This window comes from Manis javanica, chromosome 1 (genome assembly GCF_040802235.1).
Source record: "Manis javanica isolate MJ-LG chromosome 1, MJ_LKY, whole genome shotgun sequence".
Classification (NCBI taxonomy): Eukaryota; Metazoa; Chordata; class Mammalia; order Pholidota; family Manidae; genus Manis; species Manis javanica.
The window spans coordinates 43,778,703-43,797,433 of NC_133156.1; the positions used below are offsets into that span (position 1 = coordinate 43,778,703).

The 18,731-nt window shown below is 35.4% G+C and overlaps 2 protein-coding genes across 3 annotated transcripts; one reads left to right on the top strand and one right to left on the bottom strand.

Annotated features, from left to right (window-relative positions):
• The first annotated feature begins 11 nt into the window (after positions 1 to 11).
• Positions 12 to 6,701, top strand: CCNG1 (cyclin G1). Of its 2 annotated transcripts, XM_037025117.2 has the most exons (7): positions 12 to 245; positions 1,363 to 1,623; positions 3,204 to 3,457; positions 4,037 to 4,115; positions 4,194 to 4,292; positions 4,532 to 4,726; positions 5,531 to 6,701. In XM_037025117.2, the coding sequence occupies exons 2-6, from the start codon at positions 1,363 to 1,365 to the stop codon at positions 4,721 to 4,723; spliced, it is 885 nt and encodes a 294-aa protein (XP_036881012.2). In that variant the 5' UTR covers positions 12 to 245; the 3' UTR covers positions 4,724 to 4,726; positions 5,531 to 6,701. The 2 variants fall into 2 exon arrangements, with proteins under 2 accessions (XP_036881012.2, XP_036881013.2); XM_037025118.2 differs by lacking the exon at positions 12 to 245 and having other exon boundaries at positions 1,386 to 1,623; positions 3,174 to 3,457.
• Positions 6,702 to 8,210: 1,509 nt separating this feature from the next.
• Positions 8,211 to 18,520, bottom strand: NUDCD2 (NudC domain containing 2). The gene is made up of 4 exons (XM_017667103.3): positions 18,062 to 18,520; positions 16,281 to 16,329; positions 15,920 to 16,071; positions 8,211 to 13,554 (listed from the first exon to the last, which is right to left on the bottom strand). Exons 1-4 carry the CDS (start codon positions 18,317 to 18,319, stop codon positions 13,471 to 13,473), a joined length of 543 nt encoding a protein of 180 aa, XP_017522592.1. The 5' UTR covers positions 18,320 to 18,520; the 3' UTR covers positions 8,211 to 13,470.
• Positions 18,521 to 18,731: the final 211 nt, after the last annotated feature.

An 18,731-nucleotide genomic window follows, 5' to 3' on the forward strand; every position in this document is an offset into this window, starting at 1 on the left:
CTCCAGTATATCTCTCCCGAGGCCCAAGCGCGGCCCCTTCGGCTCCGACCTCACCCCGAGGTGGGCGTTGTGTACGGGCGGCGCTGCGGAGACCTCCACCCAGGACGGCTCTCCCTCCCCGGGCCTCTCCCCTCTTCCCCGCGAGTGCCCTAGTCTTGTAGGCCTCTTGGATCTAGTTCGTGGGGTGAGGTGAGAGCAGGCCCGGGGAGGGTGCTTATCGCCGAGGAGCCGCAGTCACAAGCAAGGTGAGCCGGGACTGCGAGCTTGACTTCGGGGTGCGCGTAGGGACCAGGACCAGGGCTGGAATGAGAGGTGGGCTGATTCCAACCCACCCCGTTCCTCGGTTAACTCTCCCGCTGCCGTAAGCAACAAGTCCGGGCTAGTCTGCGCCGGGGGCGGGGCCAGGTCCGGCCTGCGGAGGTGTTGGTGTTAGCCCCTTCCAGCCACCGGCCTAGGGGCGACGGAGGTGAACCCGTCAAGTGAGTGGTTCTCCGTCTGCCCACCCTTTACGTTGCCCAGCTCTGAAGATCCCCTGCCTTGCTGTTTTCAGTTGGTGTGGGGAGGGACCGCCCGTATATCCGCGGCTTAGCTTGTGCCCAGCGCATGGATGTGTCGTACCCATCTTAAATTAACGGAACTCCAAGGTTCGTTTTGCAGCTAAATTAGCCTCGCACCTTTACTACGTGCTCCCGTAGCACCCTTTAAACTTCCTTTACTAACGCAAATAAAAATAACTCAGCGCAGTGTGCCAAGCAGTGTGCCAAGCAGTGTGTTAAATTCTTCATGGATCTTGTTCAAAGAGACATTTTTACCTTATTTTACAAACGTGGAAGTTCACCATTGTTAGCCAGTGTTCATTTGGCTCCTGTTGTAGGTGCTAAGCTCTGTATCTAGGTGATCTCTGTTTCTCACATTATCCGAAGTAATAACCTCACACCCACTTTGCAAATGAGGAACTAAGGACTAAGAAAAATTAGTGAACTTGAACAGGTCACGTTGTTAATATATGGCAGAGTACATACTACCGTCTAATTTCAAAGTTTTGGTATCCTGTCTTAGGGTGTTTATTCATAGTTATCTCTTGACAGTGAATGACTTAAATTAAGCATCTCTTGAAGATAGGCTGTTTTTGTTTTTTGTTTTTGTTTTTTAGGGTATGGCTCCTGACCTCCAGGAACTCACAATTTAGTATATGACGAACTGGTGGAGGACAAGGGGGTTGTGTGCAGATAACAGCACTTTGCAGTGACTTTGATTTACTAGCAGCATTGGGGAAGGCAAGACGGGTTATAAGCACTTGGCACAATACAAGGCAAGAAGGGTTATTCTTACACTCCTTTCTGGTCTTTGTTCTATATATAGATGATAGAGGTACTAACAACTGACTCTCAGAAACTGCTACACCAGCTGAATGCCCTTTTGGAACAGGAGTTGAGATGTCAGCCAAAGGTCTGCGGCTTGAGACTAATTGAATCAGCACATGATAATGGCCTCAGAATGACGGCAAGGCTAAGGGACTTTGAAGTAAAAGATCTTCTTAGTCTAACTCAGTTTTTTGGCTTTGACACGGAAACGTTCTCTCTAGCTGTGAATTTACTGGACAGATTCCTGTCCAAAATGAAGGTATGTTTAAAGCTACATTACCCTGAGTATTTCTTAGTTTTGCTTAATGTGTTTTTGAGATGGACTTGCTAGTTTGGGGTTGGTATTCATAAACCTGAGCTTAATTTTAAGCAAGTAGCCAAAACATTGTGGCAATTCGGTGTACTCTCCGAATTCGGTGTACAGCATTCGTGGGTACTCTCCCTTAAAATCAGAAGTGATGCATCATGTATGAAACTTAACTTCTGACATTATAAAAGTAATATCAAATAATTAATTGGAGAGTCTTCAAGTAGGAGTTAGTGGTTAAAAATTTTTCTTGATATATTGAGTATTTTCATTTATTTTTATTCACTGTTGTTTTTAATTTTAAAGAATTGTGTTAGAGGCAGAATGCTAAATTAATTAGATTTTTTTTTTTTAATGCCATGAACCATCTGGCCAATAGAGTACATTTCTTAATCTCTACTTATATACAAAGTTCTAATTGTTGGGGCCTTAGACTTACTCAAGACTTCTGTTTGGAATTTCCAACATCAGTTTGCATAGGAAAGAGAATATCTTATTAAGGAGGGTCATTTATATAATTTCTTATATTGGATAAACAGGACATTAGTATAGCTTTCACATACAGTTGGTGTATTTAAAAATACTTCTGCCTTCTCAGTGTCCCTGTGGTCATTGGAGGAGATAATGTGACAATTAGAATGAAACTCATCCTGTAGCCTCAGTACCCAACACAGTACTACAGAAAGAACTCAGTATTTTGTTGAATTGGATAGTTCAAAAAACTAGTTCAAAAGACTAATGAAACAACTGTTTAGACATTATATGTAGGCACTACCTTTGAATCTACAGATGTTGCACAGATGAATAATAGACATTTGTCACACAAGTATATTACAATTTATTAGAATAATGTTTGTACTGATTAACTATCATAATAATAGGAATATTAAGATGTAATTAATTGTACCTCTAAAGGCATAAATATATTGATAAAGGGGTTCCAAAAAGAGCCCACAGACATTGGTAAAGACTTCTTAAAATTTCATTTGAGCTGAAATTTAGAATAAATAGAATATTGACTGTTTTTCACTTTGGAGAGATTCAGAAAATGAATTAAAAAAAAGAGTAGAAGATAAAGCCTTATAGTAAATAGTGGTACTGTAGTATTTCTTAACTCTTTTACATGTATTACTACAAAGAAAAGAGCCTAGAAAAACACATTCTGGAAAGAAATTTGTGCACACCCTGTGAAGTGTGTCGTCTTTATCATAAGAGTCTTTGACCAGTTAACTTTCTTAGTGCAACACAGTGGACTAGAACACAGTACTTCGGCTAGTGATTTTTTTAAAAATAAGTAATTTATGTGCTGAAGCTAAACATTGTACTGAAACAGTGCAGTTATTCCAAAATTGGTTCCAGGTGGGGTGCATAAGGTTGATGGGCTACAGATATGGTATGAGTGGATCTTGTTAAGTCCTTTACAGTTGAGCAGTATACCTGAAAGATGCATTTTGTAATGATGTACCTGAGTTCTACATTATTGTTTTTTTTCTTTGAAATAGGTTAAAGACGTGGGCTTATTGTCTTTTTAGGTACAGCCCAAACACCTGGGGTGTGTTGGTCTGAGCTGCTTCTATTTAGCTGTAAAATCAGTAGAAGAGGAAAGGAATGTCCCATTGGCAACTGACTTGATCCGAATAAGCCAGTATAGGTTCACAGTTTCAGACCTGATGAGAATGGAAAAAATTGTATTGGAGAAGGTGTGTTGGAAAGTTAAAGCTACTACTGCCTTTCAATTTCTACAACTCTATTACTCACTCATTCAAGAGAACTTGCCATTTGAAAGGTATGTGATCTTTGTTTTGAACAAAAGAGGTTTGGAAATCAGTATTACTGATTGTGTAATGGATTTGTGTAAAATCAATATCCTGGAAAAAATATAATCAAAGTAAGTAAAACGACAGCTGCAGCTCCTTGAATTTCATTTTACTGTCCAGCAGAAGTGAGACTTAAAACTTTTTGTCAATGGTTCAAAGTCCGTGAATGCTAATTCTTAAGTTTAAAGGACATTTCAACTAATTTTTTTTTTACTACATTTTCCATTTATAGACTGGTTAGCTTATGGATTTTTTAAGTAAGTAACATAAATTTATGGAAAAAAGGGACTTTCAGTAGATGCAGAAATAGATCTATTTAAAAACCTTGATGTTGAGACATGACACTTTTCATTTTTTGGCCAAATCATGAAAAATCTATGTATGGTATCTTTTAAGTTAATGTCTCTGAAGGAAGGGGAATTATTTTCTTCAAATAATTTATTTTCTGTAAGAGCATATATAAACCTTTACTTTAAAACTGAATTGTTTTTATAAAAACCTCTTTTGATTATTATAAATTATGAACATTAATCTCATTCTCTCCAAAGGAAAAATAGCCTTAATTTTGAAAGACTAGAAGCTCAACTTAAGGCATGCCACTGCAGGATCATATTTTCTAAAGCAAAGGTAAGTATTTTGTAAAGAGTAAACCTATTTGGATATCTTTTTATATTCCACATTAACTTTAAAGTTTATCTGTTTTAGCCTTCTGTGTTGGCATTGTCTATCATTGCACTGGAGATCCAAGCACAGAAGTATGTAGAGTTAACAGAAGGAGTAGAATGTCTTCAGACACATTCCAAGGTATGTCAAGGTCAAGTCATGTTACATAACATAGCCCAAGTCATGTTAACAACTGTGAAAGAAACTATACTACTTATATCCTGAAGTAAAATGAGATGTGTTTATTTGAAACTTAAGTAGCTTATCCTCAAGTTCATTTGACAGTCAAAGACATATATAAGACTGCAATTATTGTTGTAGTTAAATACTGTGGAACTTTTATTTTCATTAATAATTTTTTTAAATTTATGTATGTACAGATAAATGGCAGAGATTTGACCTTCTGGCAAGAACTTGTATCCAAGTGTTTAACTGAATATTCATCAAACAAGTGTTCCAAACCAAATGTTCAGAAGTTGAAATGGATTGTTTCTGGGCGTACTGCACGGCAACTGAAGCATAGTTACTACAAAATAACCTACCTTCCAACAATTCCTGAAATGGTCCCTTAACTGGTAAATTTAGTTCAGTTATTCTCCATATACAGAAAATTTTCCAATGCTCTGTCTGCTACAATTCAATAACTAAAACCTGAATTATATTCCAAATAAACAAAATGGAATTGAGATAGCCAAGGGGAATGACTTCACTGATAATCAGCTAATATTTGAGGGCATCTACTCCATTCAAGGTATGAGACCCTGAGAGTAAATAATTACCCAACCTTTGATATGTACGTTAGCCATTTCCTTAAATTACCAGCTTAGAAAACAGCGTCCTCTTTCATCTGAATCTTAAAGAGTAGCACTAAAACAGAAACAGTATTTTTTAAATTGCACATTATTTTGCTGTATATAGAGTCAAGTTCTGGCTCATTTAAAGTTACACAAGCCTAAGTAAGACCAGACCAAAGTTTGAACCATTTATGAACTAATTTGAGACTACTCACTTACGACCTTTAAAATCAGTATAAACTGGGGTATTAAAGTATAAACTTAAAAGTAAGTTATGGGTGCCCACAGTGGTGTGTGTGTCTGTTAACTGTCAGGGATCTGAACGTTATAGTTGTACATCATTCATCATTTAAATAGCAGTTCAGACACTAGAAAGTACATAGATGTATGCATAAAAAATGGAAACACCACTGATGATGTTCTTGCCACCTGAATTTAACTCACAGTGGTGATTTAACTTCCAACTCAAAACTCAATGTTAACATTTAATGAATCTACATATATTGTGAATCTTAGATATGAAGTTTATTTTTAATAGTATTATTGATTAGAGACTTCTGATAACTTGATTTTTTGTTTAAATAGGACTATTATGGCAATGGAAAACTTGGAAGCCCTTCTCCACAATCCTGAGCTATGGATTCCATAATAATATAATGGATTTAAGCTGTGAGACCTCAAAACATCACAACTAGAGTAGCATTGATGCTCAGGTTTGGGAAAACTGCATATTATTCTGAACTGGAATTATACTAAAATTTGAATTCATCTGTGAAGCATAAAATCAAGGGTGTAAGAGCATAAGTGAGATGCTAATGACAAGCCTGTCAAGATAAACTGTGAATCTTCATTTCTAACATTGATCCTACTTTGTATATTGGGTCAATATATTGCATTTAGATGATATTAAAAATGGTGACCTACTTAATTTAAATTTTAAATATATGAGGCTTATATCAAAACCAACATTTCAGAAATGCACTTTTAAGGTATAACAAATGTTACTATTTTAGGCAGTAAAAGTGGTTTGTTGTGACCCATAAAGCAAGTAACTGACTATCCAGAAATGCGGACTTCATTGCTACATAGGAATTAATTTAAATTTGAGAGCATTTTATATAAAGCAAAAAACTGCAGACCTAGTAATCTTTACATATTATCTTCAATGTTTTTTTCTAGAAAACAAGTAATGTTTGTATCCATGACAAATTTTTATACAAAATCTGCCTCAATCTAGTCCTACTGACAAAATTTGTTTTTGTATCAGTAAATCAAATTAACATCACTCCAAAAACTTACTAACACTCCAGAAGTTTTTATACTAAGGACTGTTTGTATAAAATTGCCATTGTTTCTAAATTTGAATTTTGTTTTAAAGGAAGTAAATAGACGTCCACTAACTGCCCCTACTGTGCCAAAAAGAAAATCTTAAGTAGGTATCTTCATAATTATCAGGTTGCAACGGTAGTGTTCAGGATTTTCTACTAAGTCAGTCAGTGTAAGGAGATCTACAGCATTAAAAGTGTTGTAAACGGTTACTCAGTGCAGTGTGCAGCCCAAGTCCATCCAGAATGGCAGTACCTGATTTTGACATCATGTTATGAATAAATAACTGGATAATAAACCAAAGAACCACAGTATATCTTACACTTTTGTAAACTGTGTTTTATGGATAACTTTTCAGTTTTCCCAAACTTCACTACCATTAAATTTTGCTACTAAGGGATATACCTTTCAATAAAGTCATTGAAATGCATACATTTGCTGGGTAGTTTTCTATTTGTTTCTCTTCTGATTTAATTGTTTTGGCAGTGTGTTAGCAGGAACACAAAAAAGCTATCTCCAATATATTTAAATTTAGCACTAAAGTGCAAGGTTGCAGGAATAAAATCTCTCAATAGTATAGCTTTACCTAATTGACGCTCTTTCTGATGTTCTTTTTAAAATAGACACAAGATGATAACAGATGCTTAATGTGCATTTAAAAGTTGGTGTTTATGCACTAATGGTCACTTGTTTACATTTATCACTACTATGGATATCCTTAACACAAATTTACCCTTATGTTCAGCTCACCTAAAGTACTGTGCAGACCCTCTTTCCTAATTAAAGAGCATTCCAACAGGACGACTAGTAATGATAGGTATATGTTGGCCTGTTTATTTAGATCAATTGGTAATTATTAGTGGAATTAAAACAATACATGATTTATGTTTAACAACACTAACAAGATAATTATGGATACTGCAAGAAATTACTGATGAAAAAAACTTTTATAAAAAAAAGGTTTCTTTGGCACTTGGCTAAAATATATTTAATAACCCATCTTTCACATTATGCTATTTTTTTAGAAATAGCATATATGTATTTCCTTATATGTATTTCCAAATACACAACACACTATCTAAAAACAAACATTTGTGATTAGCAATGATAGTCTTTACTGTCAAATACTACTGTCAGATGTTTTATATGAATCATCTCATGTAATGCTCCAAATTAAATAAGGTTATCCCAATCTGCAAATGAATCGGGGCTACAGAGAAGGTAAATGATTAGCCCAAGGTCACATACAAAGTAAGTGAAAGCGGGATGCAAACCCAGAAGTTCTGACCAAAAGGCTGTGCTCCTAACCACTCTGTACATTACCTCCCAAAATAATTATTAAAGGGACTCGTGAAATTGTATAACTTATACTCAAGACTATATTCGGGTCACATTAACCAGTGCTACCACCATAACAACAGAAGACTAATACTCAATTTATTTTTCCTATTTTATACTAATAGGATAATTTTATAAAATGTGTTGTTGCTCACTCAGTATGAAACCTGAATTTTTATAAACCAGAAACATAAGTCAAATACAACTTAAAAGATAAGCCACTTTTTATATTCAACAAAGTAGATTTAAGAGCAATCAAAATGACCAGGAATAATGAGTGATATTAAATGATAAAAGAACCAATTCACCAAGCAGACATGGCATTCCTAAATATGTATATGCACCTAGTATCAGGGCTTAAAAATACAAGAAGCAAAAACTGACAGCCTTGAAAGGAGAAATGGACAAAGCTTTGGTTATAGTTGTAGACTTCAGCATTCCTCAGAAATCTACAGAATTATCAGAAAATCAAGGTAGGAGAAGTGAGTAATACAACCAACTAGATCCATTTGACATAAAAAAAAAAAAGAAACCAACCTAAAATAGCAGAGTAATGGTCTTTTCAAGTGCACATGGAACATTCATCAAGATTAAACATACCCTGGGTTAAAAAAAATTTTTAATTAAAGAACAAATCACATAAAGTATGTTCTCTGACCATAAATTAGAAATCAATTATCTATTAAGAGGTAACAGGAAAATCTCCAAACACTTGGAAATTAAGCAGACTTCTAAATAATTCCTGGTTCTAAGGGGAAGTCTCAAGGGAAATAAAATATTTTGAACTGAATGAAAATAAAAATATCAGAATGTATAGAATTCAATTAAACCAGTGCTTGAGAGTAATTTACAGTATCAACTGTTTCTAAGAAAAAAAGCTCTCAAATAAAAAGGGCAAAATAAACTCAAGCAGAAGGGAGTCATAAAAATGGAGTAAAATATAATGAAATGGAAATCAACAAAACCAAAAACTAGTTCTTTGAAAAGAATAATAAAACTTACAGACCTCTACCAAGATGACAAAAAAGGTAAAAATAACCAATCTTAGTAATAAAAGAGATACCACTAGAGACCCTAAGGATACTAATACCACAAACAACTCTGCATGTAATTGGATGAAATGAATCAATTCCTTGAAAAACATGAATTACCAAAACTTAACTAAATAGATAACCTGAGTAAGTTCTATAGTTATTTTTTTAAATTGAATCCACTGTTTAAAATCTTACAGACAAAACACATAAAACATTAAAACTTAGAATTTGGCTTAAATTCTACAGATCTCTTTCAGAGAGTAGAGGAGACACTTCTCAATTCATTCCATAATACCAGCATTACCTTGATACCCAACCAAGATAAAGATAAGACCAAGAATGAAACGAAAGAAAAAAAGAAACTACTGACCAATATCCCAAATGAACAGACACAAATATTATATCATGACCAAATTTGGGATAGGAGGAGTAGATACAAGCTAGTTCAAAAATCAATATATTCAGGATAAGACACCATATTAACAGTAAAGAAAAAAAACATGATCAAATTAATTGACAGAAAGGCATCTGCAAAAATTCAAAACCTAAAAAAAACTCAGCTAACTAGGAATTAATAGATGGGAACCTCCTCAACCTGATAAAGATCTATAAAAATCTACAGCAAACATAATACTTCAATGATGAAAGACTGAATGCTTTCAAAACTTAACATCCAGAAGACAGAGATAGCCACTTTCACAATTTCTACCAAGTACAATGAGGCAAAAAAAAAAAATAGAAGACTTATAAACTAGGAACAGATAAAATAAAACTGTTCTTATTTGTAGTTTATGAAGAAAATTCCCAAGAAGTCAACAAACTAGAATTGGTTAAGTTTAGCAAGGTCACAGGACATAAGGTCAACAAACAAAAATCAAACATTTATGCACTGGCAATGTGCCATTTCGTCATTAATATTAGAAAAAAAAAAGGAATTTAGAACAGCTCCAGGAAATGAACACTTAGGAATAAATCTAACAAAAGACATAAAGGTTCTATAAGCTGAAAACCACAAAATACTGATGACTGGAACCAAAGAAGTCCTAAATGGAGAAAGGCCCCATGTTCATGGATTGGAAGACTTATGATATTCTAATGAAAACTCCAGCAGGACTTTTTGTCCAGCTGATCTTAATCTTTACAGAAAGGCGAAACTTAAAATAGCCAAAATTATGTTGAATCAATGCTACCCAATTTTGAAACTTACTGTAAAGCTACAATTATCAAGGCAGTGTGGTATTGGCAAAGGGATATACACACAGATCAATGGAAGAGAGAGACCAAAGCCAGACCCATATAAATAGCAATTGATTGTTTGCCTAAGTACAAAACAATTTAATGGGTGAAATTTTTCACAAATGATTTTGAAACACTTGAATATCCATATGCAAGAAAGTGAACCGGCACTTAACATTTTACAGCCTATACAAAAAATAGCTTAAAATGGACTAGTTATAGATCTAAACAGAAACAAAATTATAAAACTTTTACAAGAAAACACTGGGAAAAAAATCCTTATGACCTGGGATTACATAGAATTCTCAGACATGACACCAAAAGCACAGTCCACCACAGCCTGAGGAATTAGACTCCACATCAAATTAACAGTCATGCTCCTGAAGACATCACCAAAGAAATGGATAAAACTACACAAAAGAAAATATATGCAAATCATATATTTGATAAGGGACTTGTGTCCAGAATTTATTTAAAAATGGGCAAAGGATCTGAATAAACAATTCTTCAAGGAAAATGTACAAATGGTCAATAAGCACAAGAAAAGATGCTTAGCATAGTCATCAGGGAAATGCAAATCAAAACCACAATGTGGTACCACGTTCTATCTACTAAGATGGCTAGAATCATGAGGTCACATAAACAGTGTTGGCAAAGATGTGGAGAAATTGGAACTCTCATATACTGCTTGGAAAACAATTCTAGCAGTTCCTCCATGAAACAAAAATTTCCAGTGACATGAAATTTCACTCCTATATAAGAAATGAAAATATATGTGCACATAAACTGGTACCTGAATGTTTCTAACAGCATTAGTCATAGTAGCCAAAAGATGGAAACCTCCCAAATGTCCACTAGCTGACAAATGGAGTAACACACAGTGGTCACACATGGGAACATTATGCAACCATAAAAGAAGAATGAAGTACTGACACGTAGTAGAACACAGATGAGCCTCTACATTATGCTAATTGAAAGAAGCCAGTAACAAAAGCCCACATATTACTGATTCCATGTATATCAAATTTCCAGAACGGAAATCTACGAGATGGAAATAAATCAGTGGTCCTTAAGGGGGATGCAGAAAAGGGAGCAGGGGTGAGGGAGGTGATAGCTAAAAGGTATGGTTTCTTTTTGAGATGATAAAAATGGAAATTAACTGTGGTGATGGTTGAATATATGTGACTACTAAAAACCACTGAATTATACTTTTGAGTGAAATGTATGTGAATTATATCTCAATAAAACATGTTTTAAAAAGATTACACATGATTTCATTTACATGACATTCTTGAAGGGACAAAACTATAGAGACAGAGACTAAATTACTGGTTTCCAGAGTTTGAGGCTAAACGTTAAGGATGACTATAAAGAGTGAGCACAAGACTGTGTGATTTAACTGTTCAATTCCCTAATCTTGGAGGTATTTACACATCTCTACAAGTTAAAATTCACAAAATTATGAAAAAAAGTTAATTTGCTGTATGTTTATTCAAAATATGAATTTTCTTAATGTCAAAAAGAGAAGCCAATTAAAAGAAAAAAGCATCTTCCCAAAAATTCATTCCCAAAGTTATTAAGTGAACAATACTGGCATTCCTCCAAAGGGCATAGCTGGGTGACAGTGGCCCAGAGTGGGGTGGTTTGTGTCCAAGCAGGTGGAGGATATCCCTGCTTGGCATAGGGTGCTGGAACCTAGGCAACGTAAGGAAGGCACTCAAGTGGGGAGATTACCTGTAATAGGGAACTAAATACACTAAAGAGAACAGGAGTCAGGTTTCTCACCGTTGTTATAAATATAGAAAAAGATAAAATAAAATAACCCTATGGAAATGAAAATTTATGTGTGAACTGATGGCTTTCTATATAAATAGATGTAGAAACAAATATAGATGTCAATGTATGCATTATACATACACATCAACTACTCACTAGACACAGATCTTCACTTCTAACTACCATTCCTAAGGAGAACCAGGACTCCTTGTCCTTGGAAAAACAGGGCAGGGAAAGCACAATAAGCGAGGTATATCTTACATCAGAGAGTAAGAAACTGCTCAAATAATGATAGGGTCATAGCAAATTGATAGGGACCTGTCAAAAGGGCAGGGAAGCCACTTAGAATGGTCTTCCACTGGCCAAATCGAGGATAATTTTAAGCATCAAAGTAATGGGAATAATAGATTTTAAGCCACTGAATAAATTAGGAAATCCTTAGTCTATATAAATAAGCTGAGTGTTTGATAAGAAACAAGGAAGTGCTTTGAAACTACCTTCCCACAAAATATTTTATAACATAAAAAGAGTAGCTTTACAGTGATGAGTGGGAGATACCACTTAATCAGTGATCTAACACCATCAGAAAAAGGACAAATTGAAATTAACTCATGATAAGACACAGTAACACAGCATGATTCCTGTAACTTTTCTTCCAAAGATGTATAACCTAAATCAAATCATGAATATCAGACAAAACTCAAAATAAGGGATGTTATACAAAACTAGTCTGTTCTCTTCAAAAATGCCGAAGCTGTAAGAGTCAGGCAAAAAATTATTAAGACTTGCTTCAGATTGAAGTAGACTGAAGACATCTGATTTCTAAAGGCAAGGGATGATTCTGACTGAATGGAATGAAGGTCTGAGGAAGATGATCATGTCAATGCTAATTTCCTGGTATTAATGGTTGTACAATAATTATGTAAGACCATGTCCTTTGATGGAAATACATGCTAAGGTACTCAGAAATGATGGGGTATCATACATACTGTCAACTTACACAAAAGCAGTTCAGGAAGTAAACAATTCTATGTACTTTACTTTGTAACTTTTGCATACATTTGAGACTGTCTAAAATATTTTTCACAATTAACAAGGATATAAAAAGAATGAAAAATTTTTTGACAATTCTTACCTATACATCTGGATCACTGAAGAGCAAAATACCACCTGACTCATAATCATTGAGCATAATTTGCTTTTTTGTACCTAATAAAGGATTTGCCCAAAAACCATATTCACTTCACTGCTTCTCTTTTTATTAAAACCACGTTGGGTGTTTAACTATTTCTTTAACTCTTAAAATTAACTTACTCGATACATTTATGAATTGTTTATTTCCTTTCTTAAAATTTTTTTTCAGTAATTTAATTTCTTCATGTGAATTGGTATTCTTAGACAAAAGGATACACAATTCCTATTTAGAAAAGTTTATTGAATATTATTCCTGCATCATACTTATTGAAAGAAAAACTTAATTTTTCCTGAAGCTACCCTTTTATTTCACATGATCTATATTGTAATGTTTTTGGTATTAAAAATACAGGTTAAATATGAAATTAGTAAAATACAGCATATAAAACTTCATGCTTAGCAAAAATAAGTCCGAAAAAGTTAACACAAGTTAATAGAACAGTACCCACAATATTTAAGATATTTCCTATGTAAATCATATTTGAATGCAATTTTAGACCCATAGTTAAATATATTTTGTTAAGTGCAGGCACACACATTTTTCTTCTACCACATAATCTGTTCCTTTGATTAAGTTGACAACATCTGCTATGATCCATGGAATGCAGCATAAAAAACTGGTTATTTCTCAAGATTTGAGAAATCTGGTCCACCTTTAGTATAGTTTCCTGAGATTTCTGCTCCACTGAAGTCAAAACCAGGATTCTAAAAGATATGAAAAAAAAAAACTGTGATGAAATAAAACTTGTAAGGAAAAATATAAGTAACCTAAAAGGAAAATGGTAAAAAGACATGAACTGGCAACTGACAAAAAAAGGAAATCTAAATGGCCAATAAACATGTGAAAAGCAACCAAACCTTACTGTAATCATCAAAATGGAACTTAAAATCCATGAGATATTTTTCTTTTCCGATTTACAACTATTTAGGAGACTGATAGGTGTGTTGCAATATTGACAAGTGTACTTTAATATCAATAATAGCTAGCATTTTTTGAGAGCTTACTATATGCCAGGCATGGTTCTAACAGTTACATATACATTAACATACTTAATCCTTAGCAATAATCCTATGAAAGAAGTACTACCTCAAGATTTAGTCTTTTTTGAAGGGTTCATTTATTCAACAAACATGTACTGAGTTCCTACTGTTCGGCAGATACCATTAGAAGCATGTGGGATTCAAAAGTGAACAAAACACAAAGCCCTGTTCTAATGGAGTTTGCATTCTAATTAGAAGGAGACAAATAAATAAACATTGACTTATCTAGTCAAGGGGTTGGCAAGCTTCTCTGTAAAGAGCAAGGTAGTAAATACTTTAGTCTTTGAAGTCCATAGAGTCTATATAGTAAGTACTCAATTCTGCCATTGCTGTATGAAAGAAAACGCACCACCAGAAGAGCAGAACTGTGCTCCAGTAAAACTTTACTTCAAAAACAGGCACTGGGCAACACATGATATGTGGGCATCATCTACAGGCCACAATTCACTGTGTTACAAGCCGATATCTAGTGTGGTAAAAGTGAGTGTTATACAAAAAAGTAAGGGCAGAGTAAGAGAAATGAGGAGATTTAGTATTTAAGTAGGATAATCAAACATCATCATATGCTTCACTGAACAAGGACTCGAAAACAGTGAAGGCAGCCAAACTATGGGAGAAGAGCACTGCAATCAAAGACAGAAAAGGAATGGCCTGGCACACTCAAAGAACAGCAAAACAGCCAGGATAGCGAGGCAGTGACCGAAATCAAGGATAGCAGAAGAGGTCGGGGAAATCATGGAGGACCAGATCATATAGTGCCTTATAAAAGGCTTTGTCTCTTACAAGAGTGATAGACTCTGAGAAAAGAAGTGATGTAGTCTGCCTTGCATTTTAAAAGGACTTTTCTAGCTGTTATTTTGGGAAGACTATAGCTTGGCAAGAGTAGAAGAGAACAATTAGGTTATTGGAGTAATCAAGGTAAGACATTAGAGGTGGTCTAGATCAGAGTGGTGGCAGAGTTGATGCTGAGAAAGGAGCAAACTTTTACTACACTTAAAAGATAGTGCCAATAAAGTCTCCTGACAAATTGGCCAGAGCATGGGGGAAAGAGAAGTGCAGGATGATTTCCCCAATGTTTTTTTTGTCTGAACAATAAATTTCCATCAACTGAAATGAGGCAGCTAGAGGTGGAACAAATGTGGAAGGGAAGTTAGGGAGTTTATGATGGATATGCTGACTTCGATGTGTCTGTTAGACAGCCACATGGAGATGCTGAATAGGCAACTAACTGTACACTCATATCCAAAATCTGGGAGCAAAGTCTAGGTTACAGACATACATTTAAGAATCATCATATTGATAGAAATCATATTGATGCCACCATATTGATGGAAATCATCCATCAAGACCCTAACAGTGCTTTGAGACAGTGATTTAAGATAGTTATCTTAAAGTAACATTTAAATAATTTCACAGAGATGAAAACACAAACTTTGACATAGACACAAATGGAAAAATCTAAATCTTATCAAAAGGGAATAGCTAAATAAATCATTACCATATATTTAAACTAGAAAACACTCTGAAGCAGTTAAAAAGAATGAGTTTTGTCTATATTTACCAGTAGGGAAAGAGACCCAAGACATATTAGTAAATGAAAAAGCAACATGAACAATACACACAGTGGGATCCTCCATTTATGTTAAGGAAAAAAAAGCAAACAAACCAACTGATGAGCTGAAAATGAGACAAAGACATGGAATGGGAAGATATTGAGGGTATCTTTTACTTTTTCACATTATGTAAGTCTGTACTGCTGGAATTTTTGTTAGCTTATTTGTAAGTTACTGATATATGTTAAATAAATTTAAACATAGAAGTCATGGCAGTACAAACAAGTTCCCCTCAAGAAAATTTTAAAAAATCAGATCAATACACAGAAACGTAAGTCATTTTTCTAACCATTTAACTTAAAAAATTCCTCTAAAGAGCTTTTGTAACTTTTTATAACCATATGTGTTTTAATTTCAAATAATAATTATCCTGTGATTTTAAGATGTTTATATATTTATATATTCCTCTAACTTACTTCTTTCTGAAATCTCTCTAATGTAAGTTTTCTCTGCATTTGGTCTTGCACCCAAGGATCAGCTGCATATTCAGATTCTAGGAGAGAAGTCCAACAATTTGCTGCATCTCTCTTTGTCTTTGTAAGAACAATGCGGACCATTTTTCTGTCCTCTGAGCAAAAATCACAAAAAAATTAAACTTCATCATGAAATTTCATATTTTCAAAAACCACAGGTGATCCTGACATACAATTGTTTCAATACAATCTAATACTTTTCTTCCAAAGTTGCAAATACAAAGGACAGGGGGAAACACTCCAAGTTCCAAGACAAAATTAATTTTAAGCAAAAATCCTAAGAATTATAATAGATTAGCCTTACCCAAAGTCCATGTTCCCTCATCAGCTATTGTAGAATCAAAAAGTTTGCCCTGAAAAATAAACACATAAAGTACTAAAAATACAGCATTAATTTTTATAAAGCTTTTATGATTTAAAGAGTTAAATTTCCTATCTAACCTACATATAATTGTTTAACTTGGTTAGAGTAGAGAGATCACATTTTGTACCCTTTCAATACACTGATAGGTGTTTCATCCTAAATTGTTGTCCATCAAGTGAAACAGAACCTAATTTACATTCTCCAAAATATTTATCATGACAGAGATCACAGGACTGTCTAATCAAGATCAGAGTTCCATAACTTTTAGAAGGTAAGAAATACTACTGATACTGACCAGCCAACTATGCAATTAATATGTTGAAATTAAGAAATTATGTCTTTAAAATAAACTTTTAAAAACGGATTCAATCTGTTGGGCAATTTGGCATTAAAACATTTTTAGAGCACTCAACTATAGATCTGATGTTAGTTTGGCTGTAAATGATTTTTCAGAAACTCTTGAAATAAGCAAATATAAAAGAGAATGACTGCTCAAATCCACTTGATTTGTTGCTATTTGCCAAATTTTAAGTTTTAGGAAATGAAATTTAAACGTCACAAGAAAAAAATACACTTTTTCATATATCAATATTAGAGGAAAAAAATCCTACTGTTCTAAATGTATATCTGAAATCCTAGAGTTAGAGTTATTGCAAAATTCTCAAAGTCACTGGAATTATTAAATTTGAATTGCAATCCTAAAACACTAATCAGGAAACCATGAAATGCACAACCATTTGGAAAAAATCAAGATCAAAGTTGACGAAAATCAATGCACTTTCATATAATAACTAACATGTGTGTGCTTATTTCATGCCAGTAACTACTCCAAACTCTTTTCACATGGATACCATGATACTCAAAATAATCCTATGAGAAAGGTATTAAAATTACCGGACTTCGTGGATGAAGGCTTGGAGACACTGAATAAATAAATCTCTTGCCCAAAGTTACAAAACTAGAAAAATGGCAAAGCCAGGTATTCTACCAAGGAGTCTTCATTCATCTCTACCCGTACAGTGCCATCAAACATCTTGGCATCTAATTTGAGAAATTTAATTTCAACTGAACTATAAAGCTTAACAAGGAAAAGAAGGCTCGAGATCAAAGTCCACCAGTGAGAATGAAGGGGGTATTTCTTGTCTTCACAACACCTCTTGACCACCTGCTTAAGCACTCCACAAACATGCAGAATTTTTTCTAATTTTAGATGAGAAAATATACCACCGACATCATTTGACTCATCCCTATATCCTTATTCTTTATTTTTCTGTAACTGTCTAAATATTAATTCAGTGTTATCACTGCTCCCTTGAAAAGATAACCTCTGTGAGTGCAAGAATCCCATCTGTCTTGTACACCGCTGTCCTCCCGGCACCTAGTGCCTGACTCAGTGGCTGGAAAAAAAGTTTATGTACGACAGATGTGTGTTCTTTTAACGGTCTAATGAAGTCGTTCTGGGCCGAAGACACGCAGAGGAACAAAAGAAGCAGCTTCATTTGGTTTAGAAATACAGCCAGAAGGATGGGCTCCTCAAATTTCCACGTCAACTCAGCGCTGGCCGTGAGGGTGCGAACTCCGACCAGACCAAAACCAGGCCAGTGTTATCGCTCCTTCGGTCAGCCAAAGAAGCCGTAAATGCCTTTAAAGATGAGCCTTAGGGCCTTGGGGGTTTAGAGAGGCAGGGAAGAAAATAAGCACAAGCCCCGACCTGCCGCTACCTTGAGGATCTCGCGGCCACCCACTGCCAGCGCCACATGCCGGCTCTGCAAGCCACACTGGATATCCTTGGCGCGAGTGCCTGGCGGCACCTGAACTTCAATAAACACCTCCTCCAAGGTCTGGTACCACTGGCCCCACGGAGTCCCGCACGGAACCACACCACTGCGCTCTTCAAACGGGGCCGACATACTTGAGCCGCCTCCGGACCGCCGACGCTGCCGCCGCCGCCACCGCCGCACGGAGCAAAATGAGCGCATGCGCGGAACCCCCACAATTCAGGCCACGCCCCGGCCTCCGAACTGGATCACTGCACATGCGCAGGGATATAAGTGTATGCCAGCCTGTGTTCGTTTTTCCCTTTCAACGGCCGTTTAGGACACTGGCAGGACCCAGTTTGAAAGAAATGAAATACAGAAACGTTTACATCCAAGGAACGGTGGAAGAGGGTCGGAACCAGTGAAGCTGGAACTTACTGCACTGTTACCTGTTTGACACCAAACGCGAACCTTCTAACTTCTCAGACAAGTAGTACGCTTGCGCAAATGCTGCAAGTGCGTAGGTTACAATTGAGTAACAGCAGGTGTGATTGGACTTAGGTGCAGTAATAGTCTCCTATTGGCTGGTAGCTTACACAGGCCGCCTAATTGGATGCGGCGAGAGCCAAGTGCG

Bases quoted from the DNA above. Each gene is read 5' to 3' on its own strand.
- CCNG1 (XM_037025117.2), top strand. From the start codon at position 1,363: ATGATAGAGGTACTAACAACTGACTCTCAGAAACTGCTACACCAGCTG. The intron at 3,458-4,036 runs GTATGTGATCTT...TTCTCTCCAAAG, and splicing joins GAGAACTTGCCATTTGAAAG to GAAAAATAGCCTTAATTTTG. The intron at 4,293-4,531 runs GTATGTCAAGGT...ATGTATGTACAG, and splicing joins GTCTTCAGACACATTCCAAG to ATAAATGGCAGAGATTTGAC.
- NUDCD2 (XM_017667103.3), bottom strand. From the start codon at position 18,319: ATGCGCTCATTTTGCTCCGTGCGGCGGTGGCGGCGGCGGCAGCGTCGG. The intron at 16,330-18,061 runs GTAGCGGCAGGT...TTTATTTTTCAG, and splicing joins GTGGCCGCGAGATCCTCAAG to GGCAAACTTTTTGATTCTAC. The intron at 16,072-16,280 runs GTAAGGCTAATC...ATTTTTGCTCAG, and splicing joins TGAGGGAACATGGACTTTGG to AGGACAGAAAAATGGTCCGC.